At 40.8% G+C, this 13750-nt stretch overlaps 1 protein-coding gene across 1 annotated transcript in view; it reads right to left on the minus strand.

Annotated features, from left to right (window-relative positions):
- CEP350 (centrosomal protein 350) overlaps nucleotides 1-13750 on the minus strand; it is a 411134-nt gene that overhangs the window by 213195 nt on the left and 184189 nt on the right. The window contains exons 16-17 of the mRNA XM_030208006.1: nucleotides 10992-11227; nucleotides 2712-2875 (exon numbers count right to left, since the gene is read on the minus strand). Of these exons, the coding sequence (XP_030063866.1) occupies nucleotides 2712-2875; nucleotides 10992-11227 (400 nt within the window). The remainder of the gene's footprint in view (nucleotides 1-2711; nucleotides 2876-10991; nucleotides 11228-13750) is intronic.

A 13750-nucleotide genomic window follows, 5' to 3' on the forward strand; every position in this document is an offset into this window, starting at 1 on the left:
CTCTCCACCACCCCTGGTTCCAGGTCAGAGACACAGCCATGAGATTCTGCACATCCTCACAATTCATGGCGGAGGGTCTGGATGCTATGTCAAAGGAGTTGTAGGTGCTCCCTGGCCAGATATTTCTGCACTCAAGCTGCTTACTGACCAACTGGCGAAGCTCTGCGGCCTGCTCCTGTGGGACAGTATCCGCAAGACTTTGTGTACTGTGGACTAAAGATTGCAAGCAAAGGTTCATGGAGAGTTGGTAGGACTGGATGAGGGCAACAAGCATCAAGGCCTGAAAACGTTTCCTCCCAAGTGAGTCTAGTATCCTAGCCTCCCCACTTGAAGGCACTGAGGCATGAGTCCTGGAGCTCCTAGCTCATTTGATTCGACCACCAGAGAATGGTGTGAAGGTTGAGCCCTCTTGAATCTAGGAGCCTTTTGGATACAGTACTGCATTTCCACCTTCTTAGGTTCAACCTGCACTGAGAGGGGAGACTCCCTGTTTTTCATCAGTGCATCCTTAAGGATAGAGTGCAATGGTGCAGCAACCTCTTCCTTAGGAGGAAACTCATAGTCCAGGATAGTCAGCATCTCAAACTTAAATGGGATAGTAGACGACATCTCCTTGATAAAACTGGTGAAAGAGAGACCCTCAGGTGGAGATTTATCTCTCTTGAGGTGGGGAGGGATCAGAAAGTATCCCACACAATGTTGACTCCAAGAAATAATGTGAGTCCTCCTCTGAATCCCATGAGCAGTCTCATTTGGACTCTTCACCATACTCAGGTTGTACTGAGTGAGTCTGTGCCTGCCTCAAGGAAGCACCGGGAATAGATCTATATCCATACCCCAAAGACATCGAGGTACAATCCTCTCTTTGACTCCGGGGAAGCTTCCTCCCCCAATGTCGAGAGTGGTACTGTATGAGTCAAGGTCGATGTCGACAGCCTGTGAGGTGCCCGTGTCGAGGATCTCTACACTGGCATGGAAGGAGCCACAGAAAGAATCTGGGTTGGATTTGCAGTTGGTGCAATCTCCCTCGATACCTGAGCAGTTTGCAACTGCACCATCTTCACCAGCTCCTCCCTGAGCATAGCTCAGGACAGCTCATCAAATTAAGGCATCGGCAAAGGGGGGGAGTGGGGAGAGCTGTAAGACAGGCAGCCTGAGAAGGTTTTGGACCAGTAGAGGGGACCTGACTGATGGGCGACTTGTGCACTGGTATGTCTTCCGAGGAGGGGGGGGGGGGGGGTTCTTTGGTGCTGATGAGGACAATGCCAAACCCATACATGCCCTTGGGTATTGAGTTCAATGCTGACCAGTCCCAGGGCCCACTCTTAGTGCCCCATGTAAAGGGAGGTGGAGATCTCCTCGATGCCAGTGCACTCTCAGTGGATGTTAAAGACTTGGCAGCCATGAAGGTTGATGTTTCCAGTGCCAATGTCGACAAATTGGCCTTTGAGGAGCAAAAGACGTCTCCTGTTGAACCTGCCGCACCCTCTGTATCCTCAGCTGCATTTGCAAACAGAGAGAACAAGACTTGGGCTCATGGTCAGGTCCAAGGCACCCAATGCACCTGTTGTGCAGGTCTGTCATTGAAATCACCTGATTACACGGGGCACACCTTTTGAAGCCACTGAGTCTTCTTGGACATCGAAAAAGGATCACGACCAAATTCAACTCCTCAATTTTGAACCGGAAAAAAGGGTCACTGTTCAAGACCGGGGCTCCAGCCTAAAAGGGCCTAGCAACACGGAAAAATAAAGAAAACTTTAATGACTGAAAAACTAAAAAAAATTAAAAGGGTAACTGAAGAATGGGTAAATTAAAGGAAAAAAATGATTTGAGGGGATAGAAAACCTGCACAGGAGGGCACACGCTAAAAAATAAGCACTTGAAGATGTGTCCTCCCTGCTCCACAGACAAACGAAGACTGCAGGGCAGAAGGCACCAGCACATACTCGGTGGGACGCAGCTAGAAAGTTCTCTGTTAATACCGTTAGTCAGCATCCGCACTGGGCTCCATCAGATGATGTCACCCAGCTGTGAGAATACGAAGGCTTGCTTGTCCTCAGAGAAAAAGAACTGTTTATTGATTTTTAGAACTAAGATTAGTCATACTGGGTCAGACCAATGGTCCATCTAGCCCAGTATCCTGTTTCCAACAGTGGCCAATCCAGGTCACAAGTACCTAGCAGAATCCCTAATAGTAGCAAGATTCCATGCTACCAATCCCAGGGAAGGCAGTGGCTTTCCCCATGTCTATCCAGTTCCTCCAGATATGCTAAGTACTGCAACCAAATCCTCTGGCAACAAGTTCCAGAGCTTAACTATGCGTTGAGTGAAAAAAACATTTCCTCCTATTCGTTTTAAAAATATTACCATGTAACTTCATTGAGTGCCACTTAATTCTTGTACTTTTTGAAAGAGTAAAAAATCAATTCACTTTAACCCATTCTACACAACTCAGAATTTTGTGGGCTTCTATCATATCCCCCCTCAGCCATCTCTTTTCCAAGCTGAAGAGCCCTAACCTCTTTAGCTTTTACTTATATGAGAGGAGTTCCATCCCCTTTATCATTTTTTTTTTAAAGCTTTTGAGTCTCCTTCCAGCTGCTGGTTAGCAGAGGAATTGGATATTTGAACACTGGGTTTATGGAACCCCCATTAAAAAATGGAGTGCCTGCCTCTGGATGTCTTACAATAATAGATCTTTAGGTTACCTTCAGAATCTGTGCTAGGGAGACTGTTTCTTGCTGAGCAAGGGATATCCCTCTAATACGTTCCATATCAGAGAGCTGGCGCACAGATTCTTCGATAGCACTTAAGTAGTTCAGTTCAGCTGTCATGCGATGCTTGAGAGCAGCTGGGGAGAATCTCTTTGGGCCTGAAAAGCAAGAAGATAATCAGGAAGATACAAACTGCCTTTTCATCTAAACATAAAATCCTCGAAATTTTAGCTCAAAGCAACTTAGGGCTGATTCAGTGACTCTTGCGGAGAGACCCAAGTTTAATACCTCGTGATGTTTGATACTCCCTGTTGGCTGGGACTGTTGTGAAGGCAGTGTTCACAGCCCCTGGAAGGAGGAAGCTCCAGTCACAGTGCAACAGCCACACCTAGTGGTCAGGTTTGAGGCCCATGATTGCAGGGCACCAAAAAGAACCCTGATGCATGGCTCCTGGCCAAGGAATGCTGCTGAAAAGACTGGGCTAAAAGTAACTCAGAAAGGCATACAAAATAAAGGAAGAAATCCCCAGGTAGTTATGAAGGCTCATGATGATTAATCCCAGCCCTGGCTCTAACTGAGCTGGATGCTCTAACGAGCAAGAGGAAACGGCTGGGTAAAATAAGTAATAATAAAATCTTAAAGCATGTTATCAACATCTTGCCTTTCTTCTTGCCTATGTTGGCCAAAAACTATTTGATTTTATATGTTTGAAATTACAGTCTATAGCTTTTCATTAGGCATTTCCTTTTTTTTAAACATGTGCTTTTGCATAGGTAACACTTGAGCTGTATTTATATTTTGAAGACTCTTGGTTAGAAGTAGCACAGGTCCTCAGCTAGAAAACATCCCCTCAGTAATATGTCAGTAACGATTTTTGTGCTATTGTTCTGGCTATTTTCTTTTCACTGACAAAGTTGTTTATCATTTATTTAGATTTGGTATATGCCTTATTCTGATAAAACAGGTCAAGCGGATTACAACGAAATATCAAATAAAAGGAGGAAATGAAATCCAGTAAACTGATAAAGAACACAAACAATCTAGGCAGTCATCCTATTAATTGATATAATTAGATTAAAATTAATCAGAATTAAATAAAAGAGTAAAGTTTAAAAAAGAAGAAACCACCAATGGACATCACAAATTAGCTGAGCTCCAAGCAAGGCTCTCCAAAAGCCTGCTGAAAAAGTACATCTTCAGAAATGTTCTGAAAGTCTTATAGACCAATTCTGTCTGTAGTGCAGGAAGCAATGAATTACATAAGGGAGGTGCAAAGCAAAAGAATGCACAGTGTATTTTAACTGGAAAATGTATTAGAAAGTAAAAGAAAGGGCAGTTATTACATGCAAAAGAGATTCTCTGTTGACAACAGCATATAATTAGCCACTCAAATAGAAACTCCCAATCTGTAGGTTATGGTACAGTTCAAATAATTACAGGCTAAATGTGACCACAGCCCAAGAAATATCCTGAGATGGTTGATAAGTTGATGCTATTAAGAAAACCAATTTTAGAGAAGTCTCTCACCAAATGACCTTGATTTTTGGACTAAGTAGTAGAAATTTGTGAAGGTATGTATAGATGACTATGTGACCACTGTACAGATGTCAAGGGGGTACTCAAAAATGAGAAAATGAAAAGGACTGGGATGAAAGGTGTGTGGTGGTGGAGGGGAGTTATACAATAGGGGTCTGCTGAAGGAACAACAGTGGACTCTACCAGATTGCTAGATGGATTTTTTAGGTGGAGGGGGGTTTGGATAGTTTGTGAACTGTTATTCTGTAAACACAAATTTTGTATGGGGTTATATGGATGGTATTTGATGTGACTTATGGAGTTGTGCGTTCATATTATTCAAACGTCAATAAAAAATGTACAGCTCCTTTTACAAAGTGGCACTATTGATTAGCGTGCTCTGAAAAGGAAGAAGTCCATGGGAAATGAATGGGCTTCTTCGCATTCAGCACGCTGAAAATTGGTAGAATCGCTTTGTAAAAGGAGCCCTTAGAGATTAAAAAAAAGATTTAAAATGGCTTTCACCCCAGGGTGAACAGTGGCAGCTTTACTCGACAGGTGCAGCTGTATTTTCTTATTATAGAAGAAAATACATTTTGAATTTGAATTTATTGATTTAATATACTGCCATTCATAAACTGGGATCATAGCTGTTTTCAATAAAAATATTAATCAAAAACCTGTTCAAAAAATGGAGCAACATGGCAGCATCGTGAAGCAACTCTCTGTGGGTCCCTTTTAATTTATATGGTGTAGTGTATAGGAAGGCCTATCTTCCTGATCCTAACCCATTACCTGAATCTGGTCCAATGGTCTTTTTTTGTTAATCATGAGTCAGATGTGCCCTTTTCTGGGAGTGGGTCACTAGAAGGTGTACTGGGGGAAAGAGGGCCCAGTGCCATCCTTGACCTTAGATGTTTCTCTGAGCCTCATCAAAATATAGAAAACACAGAAAAATGTGGGCAGATAAAGACCGTATAGCCTGATCCAGTCTGTCCATCCATTCCATCTACTCTATTACTCCCTTAGAAATCTTATGTATTTGTCCCAAGCTTTCTTGAATTCAGATACTGTTTTTGTTTCCACCACTTCCACTGGAAGGCTGTTCCACAAATTCACCACCCTTTCCATGAAGAACTTATTTCCTCAGGTTACTTCTAAGTCTATCCCCATTCATCTTAATCCTATGCCCCTTTATTCTAGAGCTTCCTTTCAATTGAAAGAGACTCGCCTCCTGTGCATTTATGCCCCATAAGTATTTAAATGTCTCTATTATATCTCCTCTCTCCAGCCTTTCTTCCAAAGAATACATATTGAGATCTTTAAGTCTGTCCCAACAGGCTTTATGACGAAGACACTACATTACTCTTTTACCTTACAAATACCATTTATAGGCCACACATACCAAAACCTTAGTTCAGAACAGCTTACAATTTAAGAGTAGGGCATACCCCAGATTCCACAGGAATTTAACAATCAACAATAATTCAGTACTAAAATAAACAGCTTGAGAATTTATAAACAGCCAAGTTTTTAGCATCTTACGAAAATTGGAGTAACCTGATTCAATGTGTATACTATGCGTAATTTTATTCCACCAATATGAAGCTAAATAAGAAAAAGACCACTGATCATTTTTTAGTAGCCACCTTCTGGACTGACTCCATCCTGTTTATATCTTTTTGAAGGTTCAGTCTCCAAAATTGTACACAATATTCTAAATGAGCTCTCACCAGAATCTTATACAGGGGCATCATCACCTTCTTTTTCTACTGGCCATTTCTCTCACTACGGACCCATGCATCCTTCTGGCTTTCACCATTGCCTTTTCTACCTGTTTGGCCACCTTAAGATCATCACACCTGCTCATCTTTCGTGAACAAAAGTTCCTCACCTCCTAAACTGAAACTGTTGCCTTCTCCGGAGCAGGACATATCGGTGCAGAGGGATAACACAGCTCCCTAAGTGCCATTGGGAGTGGTGTGTGCATAGCAACAGCACACATCAACAAAAAGGACAATTCCCTATGAAGCCAAATCCATAAAAATCAACAAAGTAGGGAAGGGAAGTTGGCCAACCAATAAAACGATGCAGTCCAGAGGTAGGTTGCAATAAATTTATTAAACAGATATCAAAGTACACGCAGACTCGATACAGAACCATGTTTCAGCAACAAGATGCCTGCTTCAGGACTCAATATATCTGAAGTAGGATATCTGTATATTATACAGACATAAAACTTTAGAAAAAACAAATAGAGCTTCCCATGAGCCAAAACACTGCACAGTATGCACACTGCAAAGTGCATCTAGAGTAGCTCAGCAAATTGGAGACCAACTGGAAGCATCACAGATCTCTTCAGATAGTTTAGACTTGACTAATATGCTAGAATCATTCTCTGGGCTGGGGTAGTTGAGAAAACTACAATGGTATTTACTTTTTTATTTGAACTGGATAGGGATTTAGTACTTAGGTAATTCTTTAAATATCATCAAGTTTTGTTCTACAATGTTAGGATAAAACGTATTTCCTGATTTAGCTAAGTCTACCCGACAACACAGAAAACATTTTTTTAATTATGTCTGAAATGTTACAAATTGGTGCTTTGTTTTGGTTAAAATTTTATTGTGAATCTGCAGTAAAACATGGTAGCACAAAAATGTATTCTTTGAACCTTCTTAAATGTCTTTCTTTCTGGCTGAAAAAATTAGAAGTGATCCATCTGAGAGACCAAGGGTTCTGTTTACTAAGGTGTGCTACCATTTTTAGCACGCACTAATGTTAGTCACCCACAGGAATATATGGGTGTCTCTAGCATTAGCAAGCACTAAAAACGTTAGCGTGCCTACAGTGTGGCTTAGTAAACAGGGTCCCTAGTCTTTACCGAATCTCCAGGATTCACTGTTGCCTTCATATAATTGTTAGTGCCCAGCCTTGAATCTATCATCTATTTAATTTTATGTAGATTTTGATTATTGACTTTTTTCCCCCTCTCGTGATTCTGCGTTTCCCCCCCCCCCCCCCCCCCCCAACTTGGGGACTCTGTAAATTACATATTTTACTCTCTTGTATATCTTCATTTACCTGAACAAGTTTTCTCCTGCAAATTGTTTGAACATTTTAAATAAATTTTAAAAAATTGATGCTCAAATAATTTATTGTTCAATGATGTGATATTTGTTTTGAACAGATTGAGTCCAGCTCCCACAAACCAAAACCAATATCATATACGATATAAATCCAAAATGAACAACTATATTTGGGATAAAGTCCTTTCAGAGACTGCCATTCTTAAAGGAACCTTTCTGTCAAACTAAGTCGTGGTTCTTTCTTTTTCCATATTAAATTGTAAAGCATTTGATTTGCTTGCACTGACAAGCAGTATACCAGAAGAGTTTGCTAGCCCATCATTCTGGCCTGTGGACAGAAAACAGAACACTCCTAAAGATTTCCTGTCTGATCCAACAAGGAGCTTCTTTGTACCGTGTGTATAGCGCTGGGTGTCATGGACCTTTCATCTGTATTGAGTAAGCTAGAAGCTTATTCTTGACACAATGAGCTAGCTTTCAGCTGTTGTTCTGCACTATAGACTTTAAGCTCTGTACTATGAAGCCCTGCTTACATCAAAGATTTTTCTGGTAGTATAGGTATGGAACAAAGATCTGCCATGTAGGAAGACAAAACAGCTTGCGCTCTCTCTCTTTCTCTGAGAGCCACTTTTTCTTTCCAAGATAGGGCAATCTCCCCAGAGGGTATGTCTCCAAAATGGTGAGTTTTGCACATACCATAAGAGTAACAAACCTCGCTTCTAAGTTAGGGTATATGAAGTATGATCTCTATCTCTCAAACTTACTGTTAATGCTCGCCACAGTACTTGCATCATGCCAAAGAGAGCTTCTTTCTGGAGTCCATAAGATGTAATGTCTATAGGCAAGCGTGAAAACGTATGTGCTTGAAAATTCTTTTTAATTAAGCTTGTGGAACCCAATATGATGGTGAATTTTTCTGTATCTTATGGCCACATTTTCTTGATCTGACTGCATTACCTTGGGGAACCAGCAAGCTCCATTGCCTCTTTCCATATCGACTCATTCTTCAACAGAGCTCCTGAAGATTTAAGTAATGAATGGCAGAGAGTTTGCAGATCTTGATCTTCAGGCCCATGGAAACATACGAGCACATGACCAACAAGAAGCCATTTCATGATTTTCTCCCAAACACCAAACATAGTGACCATGGATATCTGCTCTTGCCATCTATTTTCTGCATTTAGGATGATGCCTAAATCCCTCATCTGGTCAGCCACCTTAAAAATGGCCACTTAATTTTGAGAAGCAGCAGCAGCGAAAGTAAAGGGGAAAAAAGGGTGATTATCTCCTTTTTAAAAAAATTGTATTACTAAAAAACAAAAACAAAAAATCACAAAAAATTAAAACATAGGTGCCCAAAGAAAAACATGCAACAATCTATCAAAAAAGGCTAGAGAGGGAGCTAACCCATCTGTAAGCTTCAGAGAAGAAAAAAATGAATGAGGTAATTTGAGGCAACAGGAACACGGGAATGCATTATTATAACACCTTGGTTCTCTTCCAAAGTTTAGGAGAGCTGATCCATCTTAGTAGCACTGAATGGATTCATCAATGTGTGCGGTTGATTACATCCTGTTTATCAAAAAAGAAAGTAGCAATACTTAAAAATCACTTAAAATTAGCATTCTTTTTAGTAGAAGCTTATATTATTACTGAAGATAAATAGCCAAAGTAAAACGAATGACCTTCACGTCTTCCATTACTTAATCTTACCCACCATAATACATGTAAAGAAATCATGTTGGTGGTATGATCTCCACCATCTTAAAATTTATGCTTTTGAACCCACATCCAAGACGTCACTATGAATGGATGTTTGTGAGCATCTGTCTTACCTCCCTGATGTGGACTGCCATTATCCATAGAATATGATAAAGAAGAGGCAGACTAAGTTCAGAAGGACTCCCTCCTCCACTGGTCTGGTGTCTTCCTCAGCCCAGCCTACTTTGGAGGCCTCTGGAATCATTCCTGCAAAAGGGACCCAATTTTTGGCATTTCCCTTGACAGCGGAGAAAAGTTCGGAAGGAGTTTTGTTTATCCCCAAAGAAAAGGTGGCCCCTTCTCAACCTGGAAGCAGTCGATATGCTGCAGAGTCTGCCACTTGCAAAAGTGGTAGCTGGCCTAGAGGGAGGTCCAACTGTATCTTCCACTCCTTCTACGTTGTTAGCTGGAAGAACAGAGGTGTTTTTTCAAGGCAATATTGCAGCTAGCGAAGGGAAGTCATTAAAGGTTTGGAACTCCCTCTAATTAATTTTTCTGTTAAAATGACTGAAGATTTGAACAAAGTCAGTGAGTTAGTTCGACAGCAGATGAATAGCCAAACTCAGCAACCTCTACATTTAAATAAAGTAGAAATGGACTTAAAAGATCTCCAGTCCTGTGTTAAAATGTCCTGTGTTTCTGTTAAAATGGGTCTGATGAAAAACCCCCCGGAATATTTAGAAAAATAGAGTAGAGTTTTAAATCTATGCTTTTTGAACTTTCCCAAATCTCCTGTTATAAACCTTTTGACAATACTGCAAAAGTACCTGATGGAAGTCTTGGATTTTTCAAGTAACAATTTGCCACCTATAACCAAGGGTTATTATCCATCTTTGGCATTGGAGAAGAAGAATATGGAAGAAACACTCTCAGGATGCTATGGACCTAACAGCTTTTTTTGAAAAGTTCACTCGAAGTTGTTACTGAGAAAAAGACCTTGATAGCCTCTTTTGCCCTAGAACACGAATGGAATTTGGTATTAAGGAAGACATATTTTTTTTTGGTGAGGAGGGGATTCTAAAGTAAGGATTTATCCTGATCTTTCTAGTGAAACCCAAAAGAGGCATAAAGAAGTCTTAGCCCTGAGGCCTCGAGTCTTAGCCCTTGGGGCGAATTTTGGTTTGTAATTTCTATGTCGTTTTGTTATCTTGTGGTTCTTCAAATTTCCTATTTTTTGAGCCTAAGCAACTCTCTGATTTTCTTGTGAGTAGAAAAGATGTTTCTACTGTTAATGGTTAAAAACTGAGTCCTCTTTTGCAACACCTGTTTATGCACTTTATATCTTTGTTTTTCCTTATTATATTTCTTTTCTTCTCATTTTGGATATATTCTATGTGGACTAAATATTTTTGAAACTGTTTGAATTGAATGGGTACAAGACAACCTGGTCAAAAATGAAGAGCAGAATGGAAAGAACGGAGATCAAAAATGCCAGAAGGAGTAAGAAAGGCTTCTAAGCTGAGCTAGAATCAGGGTTGAGATCTGGACCATGAGCCTTCATTTACAACTACTTGAGAATTTATCCTCTATTTTATTCACAATGCATTTCTCTCATCCATAATAAACTACTTAGGCTGGTCATTGCAGTGACAGTCCTTCATAGAGCTTCTTCTGGAAACTTTTAGTCATCTAATGACTAGATGTCACCCTTAAGTGATGACTATGCCTCTCCCACCAGAGGCTTTGAACACTGACTCCAGACCATCCCCAGCTAACCAAAGCTGTGAGAGACTAGACTGAAGGTTCACGTTGAGAATCTTTCTGCATAGCAGTGTTCAGCTACTGGGACGATTCCAAGACACTTTCAATGACAGAAAATCTTTGCAAGCCCACACTGAAAAATCACAAAATTTCCCTCTTGAAATTACTCCTAATCCCTCACTTAGAGATCATAGGTAAAGAATCTTACCTGTTGCTGCAGACGTTGCTCCAGTCCCCTCTCCTTCAAATCCCAGGTTGTTCTCTGGAAAGGCTGAAGTGGGTTTCTGTTCTGAGGCAGGTGTTGTTGTGGGCAGGCCAGCAGGAGAATGTGTTCTGTTTACTAAATTCCCTGAAGCATCAACCTGCAAAAAATTCTGGGAACTTGAAGGAGGAGGAGGAGGAGATGCAAAGGGTTTCTGTGATCTTCCTGAGTCAGATGAAAGACTAGAGAAAGGAAAAAAAAGTAAAGGAAAATAAAGTCTCTCATTCTTGAAGAAGGTTATACATAAGTTACTCTCTCCTATACAGTGTGCTTACACAGTAAGGGCATGTATTGTTATATGCACTGCCAAAATTCAGCAGACATGAGCAGATGTAAAGACATAGAGGACACTTTTTTAAATGTCTATTTATGTTAACAAAACAACAAGTGGAGAAAGAATTTGGAGCATGGCTCATTAATGTATATGTGTGCTTTGGTGTCTCTCTCTGACTTGAAGTTGAGGGAGAGGGACAGTATGAAAGGAATGGTGCCAAATCATTCTTTTGGTCTGACAGGAAAAATAAAATTAAATCAAGTGTGATAATATATTGAAAGATTAGATAGCACTATCAAGAGATTTCAAAGCAAGGATTTTATAGTTTAACCACAGGATGCCACTGTCCCATTGCAACAGGTACTGCTGCACTTCTCCAGTACTAGGTGGCAGTATATATAGTAATCAGTAGCAAACTACTCAACTGAGGAGCCAATGTAAAAGTGCAGGAGGTTAGCGCAGGTTCTGCGAACAGTTTTCTGCGTTATTATGCCACCCTATGCAGAAAGGAGTTTAGCACACATGAAAACTGCACAGACACTCACACAGACATCAGCACACTACTCATTTAAAACCAAAGTAATTAAATTTTAGCTATTAAACCAGGACGCAAAGAAGTGCACAGAAAAACTGAAGGCTGAGTGCATAATATTCTAACCCTGGGGCTTTAATACATGCTCTGAGGAGTAAAAAGTTAGCTTGTTCTTATGCTGCTAGGTTGCTGAATATTTGATGCCTGTTTCTTTTCTGTGAGCATGAAGGACCAGCAATGCTTTTTCTTACTTTGCTGAAGGGGAACTTTTTCAGACTTAGGTCAGCCTGCACATCTGGGCACATTAAGCAGCAAGTATTCTCCAGTGTGTTCAGGGTTAAGGGAGAGGTGCTGCAGCTGTGAAATGACTGCAGAAATAACATGTATGTGCAGAACAGAAATTCCAGGCACACAATGGTGCATAGCGTATGCATACACATGCAACTCCAGGTGCAGATACAATAATGATTCTTCTGCTAACACATGCTCATGTGCCCATTTTCCATGACAAATGGCATGCTCTCCCATTTTATGCATACAAATGTGTATAATTTGGTTGCAACATTGGGCACATATTAGTATGTTAGCCTCTGAATTTCTTGTTGTCACTGAATTTCTTGCGCTAACCTCCTGCACTATACATAGAATGGAGGAGTGGCCTAGTGGTTAGAGCACCGGTCTTGATATCCAGAGGTGGCCGGTTCAAATCCCACTGCTGCTCCTTGTGATCTTGGGCAAGTCACTTAACCCTCCATTGCCTCAGGTACAAACTTAGATTGTGAGCCTTCCTGGGACAGAGAAATATCCAGTGTACCTGAATGTAACTCACCTTGAGCTACTACTGAAAAAGGTGTGAGCAAAAAAATCCAAATAAATAAACCTACACTGTTTGGAAACTAGATTTCACAGCAGAATTTACAACAAAGAATATAATACAAACCAGAATTGTTAAGAGCCACCCTAGAAGGGATAGGGATATGGCAGCAATACATATGGGAGGGTGCAAGGCAGGGAGAACAGAATATAAGGTAGAGGTGACCTTAAAAGGTGCAATTATCTAACTGGTGCCGCATCTCTAAAAAATATATAGTGGAATTGGAAAAGGTACAAAGAAGGGCAACCAAAGTGATTAAGGGAATAGAATGACTCACATATGTGAATTACATATGTATACTTACTTGATCATGCTTTGTCCATATCATTTTCAGGGCACAGACCATAGAAATTTGCCCAGTACCAACCTTATTCTCCAGCTACTGAAGCTCAATCTGTCCAGCCATCATTACGGCACAGACCGTAGAAGTCTGCCCAGCACTGGCTTTGCTTCCCAATTACTGGTGTTGCAATCTAGCACTGGCTTTGCTTCCCAATTACTGGTGTTGCAATCTATTCACTGCTAAGCTTGTTTGGTTCCATGCCTTCTGTACATGACTCATTTGTGTTTATCCCACACATTTTTGAATTCCATTACCGATTTCATCTCCACCACCTCCCTCGGGAGGGCATTCCAGGTATCTATCACCCTCTCTGTGAAAAAGTACTTCCTGAAATTATTCTTGAGTTGCCCCCCCCCCCCCCCCCCTGCAATCTCCATTCATGTCCTCTAATTCTACCACCTTCCCGTCTCTGGAAAAGGTTTGTTTGTAGATTTATACCATTCAAATATTTTAATGTCTGTATCATATCACCCCTGTCTGTCCTTTCCTCCAGGGTATACATGTTCAGGTCAGCAAGTCTCTCCTCATAAATCGTGTGAAGCAAATCCCATACCATTTTTTCTGAACAGCTTCAAGTCTTTTTACATCCTTAACAAGATATGGCCTCCCAAACTGAACACAATACTCAAAGTGGGGCCTCACCAACAACTTGTACAGGGGCATCAACACCATCTATCTTCTG

This window comes from Microcaecilia unicolor, chromosome 6 (assembly GCF_901765095.1).
Source record: "Microcaecilia unicolor chromosome 6, aMicUni1.1, whole genome shotgun sequence".
Taxonomy (NCBI): Eukaryota; Metazoa; Chordata; class Amphibia; order Gymnophiona; family Siphonopidae; genus Microcaecilia; species Microcaecilia unicolor.